Genomic DNA, 25,265 nt, shown 5'->3' with positions numbered 1-25,265 from the left:
CTAATGTAAATATTAAATGAAAAGAGAGTTTTGTACAAACAGACACATACTGGTGAGTACAATAGAGTCTGAGATCTATTAAAGACATATTAATTGCCTTTTAACTGATCACAAAATTTGTCAAAAATGAAACTCTTTTTTTTATAGTTAAAATATCCTTTATTATGCAAAATAATTTTCAATAAACATGATTAATGTCGGACATTTTGAATCAAGACTGGAGCATGAGATTATGACCAACTTCAAAACATTAAAAATATAAATACTGGCTTTGTTACAAAAGAGAAGGTACAACAAATAAATATATACAGTTTATATATATTTTTTTTTTATTTCATTTGAATAAGAAGCAAAATTGTTAGTTTTTTACAGATTAATTTTTTTAAATGTTTTCTGGCTAAAAAAGCATAATCTGCGCCATCTCAGGTCAAGTCTCTCCAGCGTCTTATTCATCGGGTGTGACGTGTCACGGGCGTCTATTCAACCTTCACGCTTTAATGGTTGCTGGTGTCGTGCGCGCTTTTGCACGCGCGTGCGCGCGTAGATGTTAGAAAGGGCGGTGGCCGTTGAATGAACATCAAAGTGTTTTTCTTTTTTTTTTTTTTTTTTTTAAAAGGCTCGCTCGCGAGGGCGGGGCTAGTCTGTATTTACAGCCTCTGACTCCGCCCCCCTCGCGCACACAGAACGCTGTCGCCGGGCCAGTGAGAATATGAAACAAGTGGACAGAGATGGAGCACACGGGCACATTTTGACAAAGCCCTCGTAGACCGCCACACCTCGACTCCTCGCGCTCACGTGTAGCCTCTCCGTATATATTTTTTTCCTTCCTCCCTCCTTCCCAGCATGGCAGCGACCCTGGCGATGAGCGGCGGCGGCGGGCAGGAGGATCCGTTCTACCCGCTGCAGAAGACGCCGCTGACCGCAGGATTCCCCTTCGAGGACTCGGCGCTGTTCGGCCTGGACCTCAAGAACTCGGATAAATGCGACTACACGCAGGTACGAGCGATCGGTAAACGTGTCTTTTTTTTGTGAATGGGCGTGGCGGAGTTGACAGATTTTCCACAACCAGGTTTTTTTCTTCTTCTTGTGATGCTCGAACCATTTGTGTTTAAAAAAAAAAAAAAAAAAAAAATGAGACTCCAAGCATTCCCTGCACAGTTGCTCGGCAGTTGCTCCCCTCTGGCGTCTGTTAGAACCAACCGGCCTGACAACAACTGACCGGCTGAAAATGTCCCGTTAACTTGAGTCTGCAGGAAAACTTGTGCAAAGGGTTTTTTTTTGGGAACAGCTGGTGGGATCAGAAGCCCAGAAATAGCAGCCCATCCCCACAACCTTACTGCTGCTGCTGCTGCTGCTGCTGCTGCTGCGGACAGAGGCATGGATGGGTGTTTCCCCCCCTTCCATGCTTCTCTTTCATCCACTGCTGCATCCAACTTTCACTGCAAGATAATCGATGTGTCCATCACCGAGGTCACACTTTTTCAACAGTTGTACCTGTAGATGATGGTCCCAACACTGGTCCTGGTGCTCCAGGTTCCCTGAGTACAGCAGCCTCTCGGCCCGGAGAGGGGAATTTGGCAGGAGCCTATTGATGATGAGTGCTCGATAAATGTTTAAGTGATGACGGTCTCGAAGTCAGGTCTCCAAATAGTCTTCGTCGCTGGTTTAGAAGATAAATGGAATGAGACTAATATCCAAAAGAGACCCGTAGACGCCGAAAATTTGCCTTAAGAGGTTAAAAATATGTTTTAAATTTCAAGATCAGCATGTGTTCACCTTTTAGATCGTTTGTTAAAAGCCCTCGTCTCGGAAGATCGAACGATTATAAAGTTGTTTTCCTGACGCTTGAGCACACGCATGACAACATGACATGTACTGAGGAAAACCTATAACAACCATGACTTTGCACTAACACACTTGAAACTAAAACGTATATTTAGTTTTAATTATTTCAAATCGTTTTCATTCTTCCAGGGCATCTTTTGACTCTACGGCACTTGTTGTTGTTTTGGGGTTCATGACGCACAGTTTGATTGTCGCCCTTTAGAACTCAACTTTTGGCCCCCAGAGATCCCAATTTTGTTTTTTCGTATACAGTGCGAGACAAAAATATTGGACCACTCATTTTTAGGGGTTACATTAATTTTTAGACAAGCTAAATAAAATCCACTAATATAAGTAAGTAATTTGTATTTGTAAAGTGCCAAAAACACAGTTAAAATACATGTTTTTGTTTTTGTATTCTACACCTACCGACATGTTTTGCGCTCTAAGAAGGTCTGGTTTAAAATGTATCGAAATGTTAGGCCCTAAAATTTTGTTTATTAATTAAATAGCTCTGTTGTATAGTTCCTGCCTTTTTTGTGAAGAGCCTATAGAGGGTTAATTGGTTATTGTTGATTTAATTAATAGTGTTGTTATTTATTTCCTGACTTTTTTTTGTGAAGAACCCGGAAATTAGTTTATTAAGTTTTATTAAAATGTATATAAAAATTAAAAGTTATTTCGATATGCGTGGCTTTTTGGAAAACGGTACATATTTATGTATAGGCGCAGCTCTGATCGTCTTCGTCAGAGAAGGGAAAAGTTACGTAGGATAAAAAAGTTTGATGACCCCTGACCTTAAACATGCACCACTAGGTCCAAGTGAATAAATAATTGCTGTTGCAGCTTGAAGTGTTCTTTCAAAATAATGAGTTTTATGATGACTCTATAAAGTGGTCGGGAACAGTCTTTGAAATGGTGAGTTGTTGAGTCAGAGGTAAGTGTTTCGTTGTCTTTTAAAATTTCAAACAGGTTGGATCAGGTCAGGTCCAAAATATTATTGGTTGGCTTGATGGTTTCCGTGCGTTCATTTGTGCGCATTTGAGCAGGAAAGTGACAATTCATGCACGTGCAGCAACTGTTGAAGACGAGCGACTGAGATGTTCTTGTTCTTCTGTCTCCACAGGCCAAATGTGAGATGGACTGGTACCTCTCTCCTCAACCGCTTCCACAGCAGGACACGCAGCAGAAGTGTCACAGAGAAGCCATGTCCGTGGAGCACTTCTTCTCGGAGGATCACAGCGACGCTCCCTACACCCTCAACATGAACCTGTACCTGCCTGACGTGGCCTACCTAAGGATGGGCTTCTGTCAGCAGCAGCAGAGGACGCCTCAGAACCACGTGGACCTGATCCAGGTCAAGACCGAGGCGGCCGCCCCGTGCTACTCGCCCGCCCTGCACTGCCACAACTCGTCGCCCGCCAGCAGCTGCAGCACTCCGGTGCAACCCCCGAGCTGCGCCCCGCTGGAGATGTCCCGGTTGCCGGACTTCCCCAGCGTCTTCAACCCGGCGCCGGGCGGCGACGACTCGCTCCCCGACATCTTCATCAAGCAGGAAATGTCTTCACAGTTCGAGCAGCATTCTCTCCAACACGACAGCGGCTCTCTGTTCCAGCTCCTCAACTCCGGTCTGGAGCATCACCATGGGAACGGGATGGAGGCCCAGCAGCATCAGATACAGCCCCCCCCCTCAATCCACGGCCCCTTCCATAACCTACCTGTGGTGTCCCCTTCATCCCAAGAAAACCAGGTTGCTAAACCCACCTACGGTGGGATCGGTGCGGGGGTGTACGTGCGCCCCCAGACACACTTCCTCCAGCAGCCGTCGCCCTACCTGCCCCCCTCACCTCCCAGCTCTGAGCCCGGAAGCCCGGACCGCCAGAAAGAGCTCCTGCACACCATGTCGCCCCCCCCATCCTACGCTGCCACCATCGCCTCCAAGCTGGCGTGTAGCACCCCTGGACTCTGCCCAGAAAGTCTGACCCTCCATCTCACCTCGGGCCCCACCGCGAGTCCGAGCCAAGCTGCGGCCCTCGCCCAGGCCCCGACGACACCCCCGGCCCCCACGGCTCCCGCCACAGTGCCTGTCCGCTACAACCGAAGGAACAACCCCGACCTGGAGAAGCGGCGGATCCACCACTGTGATTATCCAGGTTAGTCTCCCAAACATCTGTCCACGGCTGCATGTGACTTTCACCACCGCCGCGCGAACGTGTTTATTTTTACACCGAGCTGCCGTCAGGCGGTCGCCTAGCAACCCTTTTTCTTCAAGACGGACGAGCTAATGGATCCATAGAATATTGATCTAAAGTCAGATCAATTAATTGTTGTGTAGATGATGGATGGTAGGAGTGAGATGAATGACCGATGGATGTATGATGGAGTGAATGTATAGATTCAGTGTTGATTTGAGGAGTATTTGTTTAGCAAACATGTATTCATAATTATTTTGATCGATAACTTATCAATACATCGATCCAACAGCTACCATGCAATTCATCAATGATGTCTATTGTTAGGTATGGATGGAAGGAGGGAATGAATTGAAGTTGACAAGTTTTAAAGTTAAGTAAAGATGTAGATTTATGCCTTAAGAAAGGCTCAAGGTGAACAATATCCAGTGGTGGAGGTCGTTCACCTTGACAACACAAGGGATACCACAAAACACATTCGTCTTTGGGTCACCTTGATGCTGAGAAAACTCGAGGATTAAAAGGTTCTAAAATAACTAAGAAACGGAAAAAGTTAAGATAAAATTATTATAGAATTTTAACACAATGTTTTTTTTATCGAAAGATGGAATACCTTTTTTAGCTTTTGAAATATGTACTTGATGGCCATGTGCAAAATCGTCAGCGGAAACATAAAGTAGGTGCGAGGAAGAAAACACTCTAGTTGACGGAGAGATCCTCAAAAGCTTCTTTACTTTGTACTATTCCTAAAAATATCATTTAAACATGTTGTTTTTTTAATGTTATTTTCTATCAGACTGACGAGGCGACCGTGAAATAACCTCCTTGGCCGAGGGAATAGAAAAAACAATAATTAGGTGAAAAACAAAAAGTCAATGAATAATTTTGAGTCGCTACATCTGGAGAGTTGTCATAAAATCTTGCTTGATATTTATTTAATCCCTGGTGTGAGTCGAGGTGGCCGACGATCTAAAACCTGCCTCCAAACATTTCCGAAAATTCTGATTCCAAGCAGTGGAGGAATGTTTTGTCTTGTATCACCCGAGTCTTTTTCTCCCAATTTTCCCACACATCCTTTGAATCCAACTGAAGCAGCGTGATGTGCAGCTACTTGTAGGACATTTACTGTCAACTCGCCTGTGGCGGTGTGTAAAATAGGCTTAAGCAGATTCTCGCTCTGCGTGTTTGCACACGTTTAACCTCTTTTAAAGTCGAATCAAGCACATCTGTCACATCAGCGCATGAGTAAACTGTCAAAACTTGTTGTTCTCGTTTACTCATGTGAGGATGTTGTAAAGGCTTCCCCTGGTGTCGTCCTGGACACGAACCTCCAGATAAATGGTCATTCTTATCATAGAATATGTACGTTAAATAATGAGTCAAACCCGAGGATTAACGTTCATCTCTGTCATGCGATTCATTGTATAATTGGAATTAGTGTGTTAAAAAAACACCCACAGGAGGAATATTAACTTCATAATAAAAAGTCGTTAAAAAAGGAGGATCTTCGTTCGGGCCTCTGTTGCAACATGGGTAGAAGTCACACCCTGGGATTAACTGTAACATCTAATCCAACAAATTATTCTGTACCTGCTGGTTATTAACCCCTAATATCCCTCATTTAACTAAGCTAAGGTAAGGTAAGGTAAAACCTTATTGATGATATGAAATTGTTTTTTACCAATAGCCAGCAATTTTCAGTCTTGAATTATTATTATTTTTGGATGTTTCCCAGTAAGAATGCTTGGAGTGCTTGTAAAAACCAGTTGTTCTGTAATGTGTCACAGTGTTGTTATCAGAAAAAGTGAGTTCAAAGTATGCAGCGGTCCAGACTGGGATGTTTCCACAAACTCCCATGATTTCACTCCCAAAGCAGCTTCTGTTGCTCATTAGTTAACTCAGATAGACCGGTCGTTGACTTCTGCTGTATGTTTGTGTTTCCAGGTTGCAAGAAGGTCTACACCAAGTCATCTCATCTGAAAGCTCACCTCAGGACCCACACAGGTAACCATCTTTCTTCCGTATTCAGCTATTTTAAAGATCAGCCGTGGAGGAAAAAAAAAAAAGGAAAACATGACGCGGTCGGCACTTCTCATATATCCGTATCGGCGCTGGCACCATGTTGCTAGGCAGAGTGTTGTGTTCTTGGCATGTGTGTGTAAATGTACCCTGTGCCCTATTCCCATCCTCCGGCCAATATACTATTCTATCAAAACAGGTGGAAGTGACACACTTCTGCCGGCGGATGACTCTGGGACAACTTCACCGTTGTTGTTCAGTCTGTGGCTGATTTAACGAACACGCTTTTGTGTGGCTACTGTAAAAAGTTTGAGTGTAGATTCTTATCAGCTTGTTTTCTTCACTTTATTGTTGATATGACCGTGTGCTACAACTCAAGGTTTGTTTGGACAAATCTAATGACAGTTTTCCCTTTTATATTTGGGATAATAATCGCTTCCAATTATAAACACGACAATAACAACCAGAATACGTCTCGGTCACTATGTATTTATGAATGTATTTGAGTGGTTATGTGAACTTTATGTCACATGACTCATAATTCTGGTTTGCAATAAAAAAAATCAGTTGAAAATCACTAGTTTCTCACAAAAAACGTTACTTTTAATCGATATTAATTGAGATCACATTACAAGGCAAATGTCGACCATTTAAGCAAAGATAATGGATTTCAGGAAATGTGGTAAAGGGGACGAAGAAGAGATACTCAGATTCTTTCACTGTGGATTTTAAAGTCATACTGATTGTAGAGATTTTAAAATAACCTCAATTAACTCTTTTTTTCTCGCTTTAATGCAAGTTGTGCAAGTGATTTCTACTATCACCAAACCCATTGATATTAATGGTATTTCAAAAAATGTAATTAAAAAGTTAAAATTGGGGTTAAACAGTGTATATCTTCATCTGTCCGTGAAGGTTCTTGCTATCAATAAAGTTTTATCTATCCAGGTCATGCGTATGTGGTTGAAAGCGAGTGAACAGGACTGTGTAGAACTTCGAACCAATTATAGCTTCATTATTTGTTTTATAATATAGTTTCAATTCATATATTTCATCCTAAAATAATTTCTTATATTGAAAGCAACCAAGGTAACCAAGTTACAAAAGAAACATAAATAATTATTTGTATTTTGTCGTAAGAATGCTCACAACATTAGTCCAGGATTGTATTTCTATGCCTGAACGTAGTCGTCTGAGGTGCCAAACCGGGTCATCATGTTGTGACTAAAAAATATTGTTTACTGATTGTGTTGATTATCTCCACAAAACTTTCAACCTTTCAATGTTAACTGAAACAAGTATGTCCCGTCAATGAACGTCAGTTATACGTCCTCAGTCGAGATGCTTTTCAGCTGTTGGATTTTCACCAAAAAAAACAAACACGCCTCCACATTCCACCTTCTTTTAAACACACACAAGACGCACACACACTCCAAAACTGGCCCCAACCACTTGTCATCCAGAATCTGGTCCGGTTCCGAGTAGACCGGTTGTTCATAGAATACCATGGTGGGCGTCAATGCCCTGTGGATGGCCGAGGGGAAACTTGACACATGCGATAAAACGTGGCGTCATCGGCGGATGAGCGCAGTTATTACAAACCACAAGGAAGCCGAAGTGACAAAGATGCGTCTTCCGCCTCCTTCGCTCCTCATTCTGCCTGGTCGAGCTCCTTCTCCTCGGCTCTTCACTTCATCCTCGGCTGCACCACACAGCCGCCTTATCCCTTCACCTTCAACTCTCCACCTCTATTTCTGTCGTTGAGTTATTCTACTTGTCTGATTCAGCTGCTTGACTGCACACACACACACACACACACACAAACACACACCTGTCAGTAATCAGTATGAGATGATTCCTAATGCGTTTGGGTCCCGGTGGGAGTCCCCACTCTAATCTCCATCAACATCCATTACCCTGATTGTGTGTGTGAGAGTGTGTGTGTTTGTGTGTGTTTTTTTCAATGTTGGGAGTAACGCGTGATAAAGTAACCGGTTACCGTAACTACGTTAGTTTTTGCAGTAACAAGTGCTGGTAAATAATAAAACGGTAATACATTAATAAACACTGTGATTTAAACACACTTTTTACTTTATGCTTCAACATTCATCTCAATCTGGTCACTTAAACAGAAGCAACAGAGACATGAGCGAAAGGAGGCAGATTTAAGATTTGTGTCTGAATATTATCATTTATATTCATACACGGTGATGAATAGCTAGAACTGAATGTTATTACTCTTTTTAAATAACTTGTAAACAAGACTGGGAAAAACGCAAACTTCCACCTCTTCACAAAAATTGATGCATTCAATGACAATGAGATAGTTATGGCGCGTTCAAGAACAATGATATTTTAAACGTGAAACACTTTAACTGAACGCTGTATCACTCAATGAAATATTAACACATAGAAAACATATGGACTTGCTATATATGTATATTTGCTAAAGTTGCAGGGATTAGAGGATAAGTAACTAAATGTAAATAAATGTAGCTTTTTTTAAAGTTTACATTGTGTTTTTGATTAGTTTACTACTGTCTGGACTTACTTGTTTTAGTTTTAAGTTATTTATATGAAACTTTAAGTTTTAATACAGTGTTGTTCAGTTTTATTGTTGTTATAGTAGATTTTTGTAATTAATCTAATAAAAAGTGACTTTTAGGGGGAAAAAAATACATTATTTTTATTTGTAATTGTTCATATTCTTACCTTTTGTCTGATTAATCACAGCCTCCAATCTTACACCAGCCCGTACATGTTTGCCTTTATTACTCTTATACAAAAAGTGTCTTTGCCTAGTAACTTGTTATTTTGAAAGTGATAGTTCACCCAAGAAGTAAAGGCTTTTAAGTGTCTTTTTGGACGAAGACGAAGACAACTGAGCTCCAGTCGCTACATTAAAATGAACAAACTTTCCTTCTTTTGTCTCTTCTTGTTAAATGTTAATTTTGAGACTAGTGCGTTTCAATAACAAATCTTCTCTTGGCAGTGAGTTGATATTTGTGGACCCTATGCTGGGTAACAAGGATCAAATCGAACATTTGTCGACTGCCATGAAGAGTTCAGATGAGGTGTGGCTAAAATAACTCAATATGTTTGGCTGTACAAGCTGTTTTGTCCCACATTTTCTACTTGTTTTTTCACAAATTAGCAGGTCACACTATAAAAAAAATGTATCAAGTGAGTCAAGAATACATTTCTGGGAGGACACCAGTGGGAAACACCTAAAAGTGCTTGTTTCATCACAATACTTTCATCCACTTTGAGTGAACAAACACGAAAAAAGCTGCTTGTTTATACGACCATTACAATAGTGTTACAACGCTTTATTCACCAAACGGCCTTAAGTGAAAATGTTATTCTTGAATTATTTTCTTTGTAAAGTGCTGCAATGAAGATCATTCCTCTAAAATATTGCTCTTTATAAGGTAAAATTGAGTCAGAATAATGTTTAAATCTTAGGCAAATGCATTCGTTTTTATCTAAACACGTAATGTACGATTCAAAACATGTTTAAATCATTTAAACATTTTCAAAACGTTTTGTTTTGAAACATCATGTTTGTGCCTCTTCATTAAAGTGCACCTGATGTGAAAACCCAGCTCTAACTTATTTTTACTCGCATGTTTCATATGTTGAAGTCTTCCTCTACAAGATACAGTAAGCCCCTCATCATGGCCATGTTCTGAACTTATTACTTTGTAAAGTTTTTCACCGTCTACAATCTGGGCGAAGGAGAGGTTACGAGAGCGGAGTCCATCATAATAACCATAATAATGGCTTCACTCCTCCTCCAGTCAGCTGTTATCACTCCTACTTTGTTTATACAATGAGTCCCTTGGAGGTGGAGACTTCCGGGATTTATGATATGCGGTGACAAACCCAATCACAGTTAAGTGGTTATTGTAAACAAGATTTAATCTCCAAAAAGACAGTAGCTGAAGATCATTTTCTAATGTAAATATTTCAATGAAAAGAGAGTTTTGTACAAACAGACACATACTGATGATACAATAGAGGTCCAACATCTATTTAAGACACACTTAAATCAACACAATAATTGACCTTTAATGTGAAATATATTTTATTTTCAAGGAGGTTTTCGTCCTCTAGGAGTTTCCTCTGGACTGAAAAGGGTTAGAAAGAGAACAGGTTTCCTGCAAAGGTGTGCTCTGAACACGAGCAGGTAGGAAGCGGCCGAGGCAGACGGTCGAGCAGGTTCCCACGCACAGCTCACGACGAGTGGAAAGACAGGAGTGACAGAGAAATGTGCAGCGTTGATTAAAGACAATAGTAGCCCGTAACAGTTTAACTCTTTGTTCGGCGGGCTGATGAATGTCTTTGACAGAGGTATGAATGCAAAAGCTGCCGGACGACTGCAGCTCCCCCGACCTGCTCCTCCGGTTCCTCCAACTGTTTGAGTCATTTGTGGTTTCAGTGAATCAACGCAAATAGTATCAGTGCACTCGATCACACAGCGGCCGTGCTTTAATCCCAGTCGGTCTTCTGTCTCCCGCAGGTGAGAAGCCGTACAGGTGTACGTGGGACAGCTGCGACTGGCGCTTCGCCCGCTCCGACGAGTTGACCCGCCATTACCGCAAGCACACGGGCTCCAAACCCTTCCAGTGCGTGGTGTGCTCTCGCTCCTTTTCCCGATCGGACCACCTGGCCTTGCACATGAAGAGACACCAGAACTAGCTGAGTGTGCGGACACACCGTGGCTGACACTGTGTTGGACTGGAAAAAAAAAAAAAGACACACAATGGAAAAAGGCAGCACTCGTTTGTTTTGTTCCTCCTGGTGGCACACAAAAGAAAAAAAAATCATCTTCACGTTGTTTTTTGAGACACTACTGAGCAGGAAACAGACTTTTGATTTGACGCGAACAGTAAGGAGTCTCCGTCCATTTTAATATTGGTCCTTATCTTAGTGTCTTTTAATGGCTGGGAAAAAAATAATTCTTTAATTATTTAGTGTGTTTATGAAACTACAGTTATCATGTAGTATAGTTCGAACAGTACACACACAGATAAACACTCAAAACTATCTTTTGACTATCAAAGTCATGTGGTGGGACCAAATCTTTTAAATTTCCCAAGAGCTTTTAATGTCTTTTTTTATTGCGTTATTTCAAAAACAACACATTTCTAGATGCATTGTCCTCATCGTGGCACAAACCAATGTCTACTATCCATGTCTTAATAAATGTCTTTAACATGACATTTATTCAGAATCAAGTGCTTCCACACGGACAAGAAAATATTTTCCCTGCTCAAATGTTTTTGTCTTCCTAAAGTATTGAAATTAAATGAAGTATTTTTCTATTTAAAAAAACAAAAAAACAACAGCCGGCCAATTTATAAACATCTATGTCCAGGCTTGTGCTCATTAATGTCAAAAAGAAAAAAAAAACCTGCTTTTGTGTGCACAACTTGGACCGGAGCGAAACGAAAAGTGTTGCTGTCATTTTTGTGTTGGCGTGAAGCTTAAAACACTCAATTTTCCCACAGACGTGATGTTTCATCAGCAGCTACTTCAACTGAGTGCTGAACAATTTGGCTGCGAAGACAAAAGAAAAACAGCCTCTCTCCGGCTCCCATGACTTCTTAAAAAAAAAATCCTTGTTCTTGGGAAAATAAGGAGAAACGATGCGAACGTGGGAGCTCCTAAATGACTCCGTAGACGGGAATGAAAGCACTTATGAATCCCAAATTGTTGATTTACGTCTCTGTGTTAGAAATGACTTTATTTTTTCAAAAAGGGAAGCTTTTGTTTTTGCAAAAACTAGACAAGCCAAATCTTTGTTTACTTCTTTTTTGAATCATTTGTTTTTATAACTGGAATATTAAGACGATCTGTTGATACCAAGTACATGGATTTGCACTACAATCTTCTCATGATTATCGAGTGGAACTGGACATTTTGTTTTTTTTTCGGTGAACACCGATGATCGATGTTCGGATATAAAAAATTGAAGGCATTCATACTCTGGAGAGGGAGAAGATGGCACGAAGGAGGAGGGGTGAAGATGGAGGGGAATGATTTTAGATTTTAGAGAGCATGGCGGATGATAAAGAGAAGCAATTAGAGGATCAATAATTCAGTGGAGAAGTGTAAGCAGAACACTTAGACCGACTTTTAAGGATTTGCTCAGACAGGACAGTGGGCTTTTGAAGGCAGCATCCAGTTAAAATAATAATACACCTCCAGCGTTTTTGGGGACGTTTTAACCAAAGCTACGTCAGTGCTTCAGACAAGTGCCTCCTCGTCCGGGTCGTGGAGACACCATTGCTGTTTTTAAAAAACACTTTTAATACATCCTTCACCCAATGTAGTAGCTGGTCATTGACACGACAGAAGTAGTTGACCCGACACATATTGAGCACATGCACAGAGTGAACGGCTTCACGGTAAGACCGTCCACGTTCTTCTTTCAAGTGTTTTTGGCTCAGTCTTAATTTGTGTTAAACCTTAACTGCTAACATGCAAAAGTTGTCTTGGTTTTAAAACTGGTCCTACAAGTTGTCTGATTTGAGAAAACATGCAGGAAAACAATCGTTTTCATCAGGTTTACAGTGACAAGTGAACTCAATTTTACCCCCAATTTATCAACATCTATATGCTGCGTTAAAGCTCAAAGAATTAGGAGGTTGTCTCGAACGACCTTCAGGTTACACGTTGAAAGTCGACCCAGGGATGTGCAGAATGACAGACGAAGAGTTTTGGACGAAGTAACGTTTCTTATTCAGAAAGAGAGTATTTTTTTGGGTGTTGAAAGTTGTGGAAGCTTGGTCGGTGTAGCCAAGAGTCTCAGTTGGAATAGGAAAGAGAAAGTTTTGGTTCTCAATGCGTTACCTTGACGACAGGTTTTGGAAAAAAGACACAATCACCCGAGTCCGAGCAATACAAGTAAATGATATTTTAATAATTAAAATCTTTTTTTTTTTTAAAGAGACAGTTCAACACAAATTCAAATTTCTATCATTTTCTACTCGCCCTCGAATAAGGGTTGGGATATAGTTGGGATTGTAGTCAAAATGTTATGTTCATTTTAAGATAAAAAAAAGCCTAATATATAGACTTGTTTAATCTGAACATAAATCGAGGCTTCAATACAACATGGACGTTACAGACGAGCAGTATGGAGGTATTTGGATGTTTTTTAAGTCTTTTTGTACGAAGACAACTGATCTCCAGTCACTACATTCAAATGAACAAACATTTTTGTCTAAATCTCTCTAAAAAGGAACAGATTACAAATAATCCCAACCCTTAGTCACCATGAGGGGGAGTAGAAAATGAGGGAAATTTCACTTTAACTTCCTTGTAGCGTCATAGCTGTAGCCGCTCATCGCAGGTAGCGTTTAAAGGAAACATTGCACTGTAATGTATCACCATGACTATTTATTTGATTGTGTACACGTAAGGGTGGTATTAGATTCGCCATCTTTCACCACAGCAAAACTAAAAAATGCCTTAATGTAAATATATGCACTGTAAATACAATCTCCTTTTTTTGTTATTTGCTGTTTTTTGTAAACAGAAGGGCAAGAAAAGGGTCATGCTCTGCCTCCAAAACTATTTTTGTTGGTTTTCCTGTCATATATATTTTAATGCAATTGTTTTTTTTATGATGTACTTTTAAGCAATTTATTTTGTAGATTTTCTCCTCCCAGTGGTTAACGTTCCAAAGACAAAAGTTGTTTTTCTCCAACTGAGTGAAGCCGAATAAAGTCATTGACACAACTGTTGACGTCTGATGGTTTGTGAACCGATGCCTGTGACTGGATCAGAGGATCATATATGCATATGTGTTTCTGAATGACAGGGAGGTCCTTGACCGTCCCCCAGAGACAGCACAAGGGACACTTACACATTTGTTTTCAGGCCACCGGGTCACCTTGACCCAGAAATAACACAAGGGTTAAAAACTAGCCCTTCGCTTTATACATACATATATTTATTGATAAAAAAAATGCTTTAAAGCAGTAGAGACCATGTTGGTTGGCAGCCATATACATTAAAGTGTTTTTTTTGTCATTATTAGTACAGCAAATAAACTAAAACAACCGTTCTTTGAGCACTTCTGTTTCAGCACAGCCACAAAATTCAACCGTCAGACGACAATACCATAAAGTTGTCGTTTTTATAGCTGATTTTACAGAAAACCTTCGAAATATCGAGCCTAATAAAACCAGAATGACTTCAGGAAGCCTTGGTAAGTTCCAGCAAATCTTTGCTCATATGCTAATGCTAATGGAACCAAAACGTCATGTAACGCTACATTAATGATACGTTTAGCACACTGTTGGTGGTAAGGTAAGAACCTACTGAATGTCAGTATTTGAATTATATTTTTTGTTCTCTACATATTGGCAGAGGTCATAAATTAACTTACTTATGTTAAATAACTAAAACTGAATGTGTCCATGGTGAACATTTGCTCATAAGCTCCTTTAAAGGCAACATTTGTTTTAATCAAGTTGTTTATTTCTTCTATTCAAAACCAAATGAGCTTCAAAATTTCCAATTTCAAAAACAGTGTCTTGTGTGGGGGGCAGAAAGACAATAGCGGAAATATTGGCAGAAAACCACAGCTATTACTACTTTTACTACTAATACTACTTGCCCATTAGTTTGGCAGATTGTTTGTTCTTTTGAATGAGAGCGATCTTATTCTGAATCTCCCCCAAAAAAACGATGTAAAGTGGAGTTGTCTCAAAGTTTTGAGGGTTTTCATGGTCGAGCTTTTTTTCATGCACTTTTAACCAAGTTAAATTCATGTTCTGAATTATTGAACATAAAACTTAACCAGACCTCTTGGAGATCAAAGTTGTGATTATAAACAAAATATAGATTTATTTAAAACATTTCTCAACAAAATGGTCAAAAGAATCTTATCTCCTCAAACTCATTATTGCCTGTTATAGTTCAGATTCAGATAAAAAAAAAAGTCAAATGTAATATCTCTAGTAGCCTAACAAATCTTATAACAACTGAGGTACTGTAGTACATTCTTCAGAATAATCAAGTACGTAAGGATATAAAAAAAAATGCCTAAACAATAAGGGTAAAAAAACGAGAGAAATCCTATTTTTTAAAGTTGATTTATTCCTTAAAAGAATGTCTCTTAAAAATAGAAAAAAGAGTATTCTTTATTGCTGTCTCAATACAAAAACTCGACTATAATAACCTTGAAAACGACCATGCTGTATTGATGCTTAATCCAAAGTTTACTCAGGCAGGAAACAATTGATAAAAGTCAAATGCGTCCAGGGAATTTACAAAATACAGCAACATTTGCAGATGTCAGATCCATTTTAATTCATAACATTACTTCATAACTGGTGTGTACAACACATCTCTCCATGATGACTCTTCGCTTCCTCACAACAACTGAAGAATCATCTCGACAGCTGGCAGATCCACTCAATATAAGAACCTTTTGACAAAGTAAGCGGCTGATTGGTTAATTTTATAGATGGTCCAGTCTGGTCCAATCAGCTGGACCTTCAAAAACATGGCTTACATGACCGGTGTCAATAAAGTTGCACTTATTTGAGCGCAGTTAAATAAAAAACAAAGTGCAACGAACAAAAATACATAATTAGTTAATGCATAGACAAGACATTTGTCAGGGGTTGGCATTAGCTCTAGGCGGTTTATTGCCCACCCCAATACGCCGGTGGTCAACCCCCCCTGATTTTGAGATGTTTCATGTTTTTTGCTTTCAATTTAGCTTTGATTAATATGGTTGATTTTCCTTCCTAATCCTTGTTTTATTAAATAATAACACTGTCATTGTTTGTGTTCCTTTGAAACTGCTGTGTGATTTCTCCTTGATTAAAAACATCTAAAAAAAAGTCCATGTTTCCATGCTTTCTTTGATTTATTTTTAATGGGTGGACATCTCAGGTGGTGGACTCTTTAAGTGACTTGGATAAACAGTATTTGTAGTCATTGAAAATGGAAAAGGTACCTATGAAAAAGAGGAAAATGATGCTCAATGAAAGTCTGATTAGAATCCTTTTTTTCAGGTTTGATCCATTTATAAAGAATGGGAAAGTAACGTTCTTTCTAACAGAGGAATGTTTAGTTCGACGCAGGTTGAGAGAAGAACGAAGAAGAAAGGAAAGGGTGGAGGAGAGAGAAGAGGTGAAAGGATCTCTCACTGGACCTACAAGTAACCTGCAGCCCACTTGCCGATCAACAAACAATACTCCTTTGATATCCCACCAAGAGACAACGGACAAGAAAATAGGACTGACCCGCGCTCCGGGACTGGAGGGGAATACCGCCACACACAAACACACACATATGTTCTTGGTTTAAGTCTTAAATGTGACCCTGGGTCTCTGTTCTAATCCACCTCAGATGTCAGAAGAAGTAGGCGGACGGTGAAAGAAGTGAATCGCAGAACAACTTAAACAAAAGAATCTCCAGGGAGTCGAGGACCCAATCATGCATTTCCGTCCTCCTACGTCTCCCTTCTTACTTAATTTCATCTTCCTCTCACTTTCTTTGTCTTCTGCGTGCTGCATATCCCACAATGCTCCCTGGTGGAAAGTAATGTATGAAGTCCAGGGGCGCTGCTCCGTGGGTCAGAGTGGATACTGTTCTCATAACCTGTTCTGCTCTCTTTCATCAGGCATCTCTCACTTTACCTTTTCTATGACACTATACAAAAGAGACCCTGCACAAAAATCAGAAGTTAATATCAGGCTTTAGTGCAAAAGTAATTGTCAATTTGAAGGTAAAGAAGAACAAGAAAGTAATTAAGTAAAGAACTCCAGACTTACCTAGTCATAGTACACAATTGTATTAGTAATACTGTTTCAAGTCGGTGATTTAAAAGGTTAAAGTAATTAGAACCTCTTATTAAAAACGATTATAATGATTATCTTCAACTTTCTCTTTTTATTGATGGTTGACTAATACATTGCATTACCTCTTTACTAGAACTCTGCATTCAAATGTTTCATAATGTTTTTTTTAAAGATCTAAGCGTGACGGGAAGGGCCATTTATTTTCTATGAAAAAGGAAAGTAAAAGTAGTCAATGATGTGACTGGTCGTTGTTCGTTGTTTTAGGGTTGCCCATGAATGATTCATAGCTACGGTATCTACAGTCACGTAAAAAGTGATTGTTTCAGGTTTTTTTCTTCAACTAAAGATTCATTTCTTTAGACAAACAAAGATTAGAAGAACATTATCTCACAGGAGTTTAATTTAAAGGTCAACTAATGTGTTGATTTAAGTTTGTCTTAAATAGATGTTGGACTCTATTGTATCATCCGTATGTGTGTGTTTGTACAAAACTCACTTTTCATTGAAATATTTATAAAGTCATGATGAGAGACTTACTACATCTTGGAGAGGAAGACTTCAAAACATGTGAATGAGTCCAAGTGGAGTTTGACTTTAGTAGACCTTTTAAATCTGATTTCCATGATGACTAATTTCTCTTATTCTTACTATTTTCTTTTTTTATATTGTACGTGTTCTCATTTTGACATTATAATACTTTGTCATGACTCGTAAATAAATCAAATATCAAAATGAGGAATATAAAAGGAGTAATTGTAATTGCTATTCGGATTATAGATTATGTGTAAAGTTGGTATGGAGACAAATAAAAATGATGTTTGTGAAATAATAGCGAATAATATATATTATATATATATTACATGGCTGGTCAAACAGTACTGTCAGTAAAACTGGACTGACAGACCTTTGCCAGATGACCCAAACTAGGAACCTCACTGGAATTCAACCCACAGTTCTTTCTTCATAATATTTGTCGCGTCAGTAAGATAACGGTTTGACGGCTGATAAATTCACTGTCCCAACACTGAAGGATGTCATGTGACTGCGACAGCTCTTGGATATCATTAGACTTAAAGCAGATACTTACTGTAGTAGCTTCTCTCCAGATTCCTAAGGTAGAATACTGTAGTTTAAACTTTACAACTCCTGCTCTGAAAGTATTTTCAATTGGTTTATATATCTTGATGAAGCATCAGATGTATGCTCATCTTCATCATTGATAGACAGGAGCTGGAGCTGTGACGAGCGACAAGGATGTTGCAGGTGTATCCTTCCCAGTGTTTTATTAATAGAACTTCTTAGATTCAGCTGTGCCGAGTGAGTGGGAGCTACCGGGTCATGTTTTGGATCAACTAAATTAATGTCACACATCTGGAAGAAGGCTTCTGCTCCACCCTCCGCTGTGCTGCGTTGGTGTGATTCCCAGTTTCCTCTTTTGTGTCTGTAAATGTGTGTGTGTGCGAGTGAATGTAGGTGTAATATTTCCAGTGCTCCTCTTTTCAAACGGACCACCCACTCGGAGGACCAATAGACTGACCATAGGGAGCCCCGGTAGACACACACACACCAATATATTTACGCACAATAAAAAATACTCCCACAAAGTAAGGCAAAGATGTGCACACACACGTGCGCACACTTTCATGCATGTGTGGGTGTGTTTTGTGTTGCATGTGCTCAGGGAGCCTTCATTCGCCCACTCGGGTCAGCTCCAAACAACAGGAAGGGTCAGCAGCGTACAAATTAAAGTATTAGCACAGCGGCAGTAGAGAGTCTCACGGGTCGACTCAGAACCGGCACTTATGAATACCAGATTTCCTCCAAAATAGTTAGTGACGCACGGCTTCCAAGGAAGAAAAGGAGGTTCAGGGGTGGGGGGGCGTCGGGTGGGCAGCGGGGTACTTATGAGTCGGATGTGTAGGTGTTAGGGGAATTCTGGAACTGATTCTTGTAAGATGGGCTTCATCATATAGGAGAATGTTTAGTCAGGAGGGAACAAACACTGGGTTTATTTTTGATAAGGCAGATCAGCAAAACACACACTCACAGTCTGTGTACATAGTTTCTGGTTTGACTGATTGGACTTCTTTGTATTACATAACTACTCAACACAGAACGATGGGATTATCTTTTAACAACAAGAGTGCGTTTCTGTGTTCTGAACATACATTTTACAAGTTACAAAATAAACACGTCTTCATTTTGTTTTCACACACACATTCCATACTTTAAACAACGTACAGTACTACCTCAATAGGTACAATAGGTGATAGTTCAGCCAAAATTCAAACTTCACTTATTTTATACTCACCCTCATGTCGACTAAGGGTTGGGATTATTTCAGAGTAATCTTTAACGTCAAGAACTTCTGCCAACAACAATCTTAAAATACAGACTTATTTATATTATATTATATTATTATATTAATTATTATTAATAATTATATTAATAATTAATTTCAAGGCTTCAATACAAGATGGATGTTGTAGATGAGCGGTATGGAGGTATTTGGATGTTTTTAAGTTTATTTTTGGACAAAGATGAAGATGAAGACAACTGAGCTCCAGTCAATACATTAAAATGAACAAACATTTTAGTCTATAGCTCTAAAAAAGAACAGATTACTCTAAAAATAATCCCAATTCTTTGTCGACATGAGCGTGAGTAGAAAATGAGTGAAGTTTGAATTTGAGAAAAAAAGCTAAAACAAACCCCATATTTCAATCACTACAGAAAATATTGAAAAAACACTTGCCCAGTAATTTGCGTAAACATCCAGCCACACCACTTTAATACAATGATTTTAACTTGAGCAAAGTATGTATAACATGACAACTCAACGAGTGTATAGACAAAAAGAACATGTACTATATAATGAGAAATGTCAGCCAGAAAATGCGAACAATTTAATTTAAAAAACAGAAATATTTATCATGCCAAATAATACAAAACTGAGGTGAAGTAAACGTCGAAGATGCTTTTCCATTAGGCTGTAACCACGTTCATCTCCTAGTCGGAGGCACGTCGCTGGATAGAAGGTAGGTGCTTTGCCATTCTGCTAGTCTTATGAGACGTCTCCCCTTCCCTCACGAAGGTTATGGCGGACGAGCTTGTTTGTGGTTTACATTAACCGGTTGCTGCTCCACCCAATTGGCAATTTCCGAAAGGACATTATCATGCCTCTAACTGTAGCGCCCTTCTGCCAGCGCCTTACGGCACACTGTGAGGATGTGATTCAGTGTGTAGGCAGATGCCCCACATTGCTTACATGATGAGCCTTCTTCTCTGCCACAGATCTTCAAGTTGGTTGGGGTGGGCAACAGGAATGCAAGAGAAAGCTTAACTTGGTCGGTTTGCCACAGCTCCTTCCAAAACAGTTGCCCCTCCTGTGCCTGGTCCCACTGCGTCCATCGACCCTGAGAGGCCAGTCCGATTGCCTTCACCCGATGGTCCTCCTCTAATGCCTCCCAGACTCAGACTCAAGGCCTATTTTGGCTCAAGGATCAGCTCTGCCCCACCTGCTCCCACTGTAGTGACCCACGCCCACTGGCATACAATGCCTACAATTTCCTAGTTTTTCCAGTGGGATTCTGCATCGATCACAGCTTGTTGGGGCTTCAGTTTCCTGCCGTATTTGGTGTTTTTGCTTGCGTGCTGAACCTTCTTGTCCTTGGACAAAAGGAGTGTACTGACTGCCCTTGCCTTAGTGGCCTTGAACTCCTCCACCACTGATGAAACAGGCAAGGGAAGCTAGGATGTCTTGCTATACAGGTTGGCTGCACTAAAGGATGTGGGCACTCCCAGCCATTTTCGCAGAAACTTTCTGCACAGTCTTTCCCAACCTTCTACTTGGGACATGGGAAAGTCGTAGAGTAAGAAGGGCCATTGGAGGCGCGGTATGATCCTGTATTGAGAGCACCATACTTCGAATCTTCAAAGGAGCTGGATTTGCTCGATAGCCCTTAGCCAGGTGTTCAGCTTGGCTTTGGTGGTGTTGAGATTGTGACTTGAGGGTGAGTAGATTTGAATTTCACCTTAAGACCAGAACCAACAAACATATTCAGGAAACAAATACGAAAGTATCATGAGTAAATACTCGAATCACATTACATTGTAACCTTGAGAATCCACTTTGGTTTTGCCCGGATTAAACGTTGTTATGAGATTAGATCATCTGTCAGTCGGAATCATTGTATTTGCTGCTAAACTGGTTTGATTAATCCCATTGTAAAATGTTGATTCAACAGCGATGTTCCCACACATGATTGTCATCACAAACTCTCTGAATAAAGAAGTTAAAAATATTCTGAAATCACAATCACAAACTGTAGGTCTGGACCATGGACAGACTATTTTTGAACCTGATATTAAAGGCAATCAAAAGAGAGGTGAGGTTTTGATTTAGAAACAACAATCATCTACTCATACACCACCACAATTTTCACAATAAGTCTCTGATTTATTGTATAAACTTCATGGCAAGCAAGCAAGCAATCTATCAGCCTTCGCAGAAATAGTAATAGTAGTAAAAGTGATGAATTGTGATCTATACACTGGGCTCTTTGCTACGTACATGTTTTTAATGGGCTTTTTGTAAACAACTACATCCAGTATGTGGCAATGGCATAATCTTTGACTTTCTTAAATGTTAACATGTTTCAAATGTTAAAGTCTTCCTCCAAGATACAGTAAGTCATTCATCATGACCATGTTTTGAACTTATTACTATATAAAGTTCTCCCCCGTCCGGGCGAACGAGAGGTTACGAGAGCGATGACGTAACAATGGCTTCACTCCTCCTGGAGGAGGACAGAGCTGTAATCACGCCCTGCTTTGTTTATACAATGAGTCCCTTGGAGGAGGAGACTCCAGGGGTTGATGACGCATGGTGACCAACTTCGATGTTTCACCAATCACAGCACAGTGGGCGTGGTTATCGAACACAAGATTTCATCTCCAAAAGAAAGTGTTTTCAGTGGATATTTTCTGTTAATATTTCAATGAGAGAGTTTTGTACGAACAGGCCTTTAATGACAATGAAAATATAATTATTTATTATTATATATAATTATTATTTTATAAGCAGCTGCAATTAAACCCTGATTTAAATACATTTTCCAGCCTTAAGTTCTCCAGTGACTTCATTTACAATATCTTATGCTTCATGCTTTCCACATCCTCTTATATCTCCAGCTGTATTAGGAAGCCTGCAGTGAAGATCACAAACCTTTTATTTACAGTCCCAGATAAGCCGGCTGCCCTCCTACGTGCAATTAAGTGTCTTATCCAGCGTGTTCTGACCCGTGCATGTAAACTGAAAGGAACCTTTGCTGGAACAAGAAGAACCTGCCAGAACCTGACACGCTACCATAACACGAAGTCCGATTTCCACCGATGGTTTTCTGTCATGTTTATAGTTTACTGACCACATTTTTTTTTAAACTTTGTATAGAAATTTCACATCGTTTGCTACCCTTTTACATTTTTACCCCATTATGTCTTCATAGCAGATTAATTGTATGTGATAAAATTACTGAAGCATTAGCAAGTACTTGCTCTCATATTCCATTGGACCCTATGAACTTGCAAAAATTGCACACATACTAAATTCCCGCTAATATTGCTGCTGCAGCGAAGGTTTCCAGATAAAACGCCTGAGGATGAAATTGTAATATTAACTGTCAGTGACTCTGTTCCCTCATTGGGAGGAGAAGATTTGTTCCAGAAACCAAATATAAAAGAGACATAACAATGATTCACTTGTGTTTTCACCAATTAAATTATACTGTTCTTTTTTATTATTTTTATTGACTCCCCTTTGAGAATTTATCCGACTACATCTGATCTTCAATTTAATTTTATTTCCAGTTTTAAATCGTAACAGATGTTATCTTGAGACACATTTTACAGTTTAAGTGAAACTTAACGAGAGAAGATAAAAACAGGTCCATCAAATCACAATGAGGCGAGGAAAGCGGTATTTTAACGGGCAGAAACCTTGAGCAGAACAAGACTTCCAAAATGTTATATCTGTGCTTGGCCATTACATTTAACAATAATAATAATCATATTTATTTAGCGCTTTTTGGGACACACAAAGACGCTTTAATAAAAATTATGAGAAACATACACCAAAAAAGGGTTAAACAGACATTGAAGCGAAGGCAATTTTGAACAGGTGGGTTATGAGAAGAGTCTGGAGCGAGTCAGAGTTCATGACAGGTCGAGGGAGTGAGTTCCAGAGTTTGGGGGCGGCAGCAGAGAAGGCTCGGTCCCCCATTTCCTTTAGGGGGCCACATTTTACACAGTGGCTTTTAATTTGGGACAATCAAGCCCAAACAAAGGAGCGAAAAGCAATAGAATAAAAAAAGAAAATCAAGCTCAACAAGCTAAAATTACTATTTAAATATATTTGACATAACTTTCATATTTTTCCTCATTTGTTTTTACTCACCTTAATCTTTTTGAGGAGCAATAAATACTCATTTATTTTACAGAAAATCTTATTTTCAAAAGTTGTTATAATTTATTGACAAGTAATTAATAATAGAAATACAGTAAATACAAAAATGAGGGCCACACAAATACAGTCAAGGGACGCTTGCCTTTAAAAAGCAAAATGGATACATCATTGTATGTCTTGTGTTGTTACACAAACTTTTTTTTCTGTTTTCTATTTGTTTTTAATTACAATGTATATTTACAAAAAAAATATGTAAAAAGCCTGTTAAAACATATTTCGATACATTATTGTCTGAGTATTAGTGCAGTGGACAATAGGGAGACTACTTTTATATTGTTTAAACATTTCAACGTGGATTGAGTTCATAAAAAAATAACAGAAATGTATAGAAACTGTGTGAACATTAGTTTAACTTAACGGTAAGTTAAGAGTTGACGTCATTAGTCCTATAACTGTTTGGTCAAGGAGGTGTTGGTTTGAGTCTGACAGTGTCAAAGTTGGTGTTGAGCAAACAGCAGTGTGCGTGTGTGTGTGTGTTTTTTGATGTGTTGATTGATCTGTGAGACGCTTATTCATACAACTCTGAGGATGAATTATCTTTATCAGTGTTTGTTTCAAGAGTGATCCACTGCTTTTCTTTGGTGCGTTAGCTTGAGAGTTTAAAGTCAAAATAAAAAGGTTTATATCTTTGAATATTTTGTCAAACGTGTCGACACCATGTTGAGGCTCCTCACGATGATGGAGCGGAAACGTTGATGAATAAGAACCGGTGAAGCTCCTTGACATGGCTCTGACCTCTGAAAGCAAGATATGAAAACCCATAACTACAGTCATTACTAAGTTCCATGAAGCAGGGATTGCGACACAATGACGACGCTTGGATGTGTGTGTTTGTTCAAGGTCAAGCCATCGACTGAAAGAGTGTGGGAAGACAAAGTCCTTGTAAGTTAGGTGGAGACTCCAGACATTGTGGAGACACGTCGTAATAAAAAATACCTTTCAAGTCAGGTTTCATACTTGTAATGACTTTTTATTATTAGATTTGAAATTCGACTTTACAATGTGTACACAAGCAAGACCTGTTTTATAGTTCACCTGTGATTCAAGAACAGTTCACACGCTTCCACGAAACAAACATCACATAATCATCATTCTTTTTTACCATTAATAATATTTAATTCCAAGAAAAACTATTTGCTTTAGTACTTTGCGATCTGATGTTTGTTATAAATAAATAAATATTCATAATAATAATTTAATTCACATAACTTTTGTAATAATTGTTTTGTTTTGATAATTATAAAACAAATGTATTCCTTAATCTATCACAAGGCCGACATGTTTGCATTGTAACTAATAGACATACTATTGTTTCCTGGCCTGACAACACCACAATCTTATCTTTATCTCGATGATTAAACATTAACTCTGAAGACTTGCTTTTATGTTCAAAACAAGAGGGGAATTTCAAAAACGTGACAGTCGTAAATTGAAGAAAATAAATAAACTGGAGGAAAAAGAAAAACGGTGAGAGTTGTTCAGTGGAATTTTGTGTTGATTCATTAGTGTTCATTTTGATAAACATCTGTTTAAATCTGTTGATGAAGTACTACGAGGCTGTGTTTTGCTACCATCTTGTGGAGAAACTGTAAATTACACCCTTTTCTTGAATGACGAGACATGATTTTATTAAGTAAGTAAGTAAGTAAGTAATATTTATTTATATAGCGCTTTTCGAGACCAGGGTCACAAAGCGCTTAGACAATCAAAACAACTTCACAGTTTACAGTTTTTAGCTTATTCTACATAATTTATAATAAAAACAATTCCATTTTGAACGAATAAACGTTTATTTTACACCAAATAAAATTATTTCCTGTGTTTACATTTTCTTTTGAAAAAAATTGAAATGAAGCAACATTGTTACACTGCATTTCT

General features: G+C 39.1%; 1 protein-coding gene across 1 annotated transcript; it reads left to right on the top strand.

Moving 5' to 3' along the window:
• The first annotated feature begins 678 nt into the window (after window positions 1–678).
• klf5a (Kruppel like factor 5a) lies at window positions 679–13,778 on the top strand. The gene is made up of 4 exons (XM_087802853.1): window positions 679–996; window positions 2,951–3,977; window positions 5,961–6,020; window positions 10,558–13,778. Exons 1-4 carry the CDS (start codon window positions 844–846, stop codon window positions 10,734–10,736), a joined length of 1,419 nt encoding a protein of 472 aa, XP_087658979.1. The 5' UTR covers window positions 679–843; the 3' UTR covers window positions 10,737–13,778.
• Window positions 13,779–25,265: the final 11,487 nt, after the last annotated feature.

The sequence above is a fragment of the Callionymus lyra genome, chromosome 11 (genome assembly GCF_982586985.1).
Source record: "Callionymus lyra chromosome 11, fCalLyr1.hap1.1, whole genome shotgun sequence".
NCBI lineage: Eukaryota > Metazoa > Chordata > Actinopteri > Syngnathiformes > Callionymidae > Callionymus > Callionymus lyra.
Note: the sequence above shows the minus strand (reverse complement) of the source record. Positions and strands in the feature narration are given on the sequence as shown.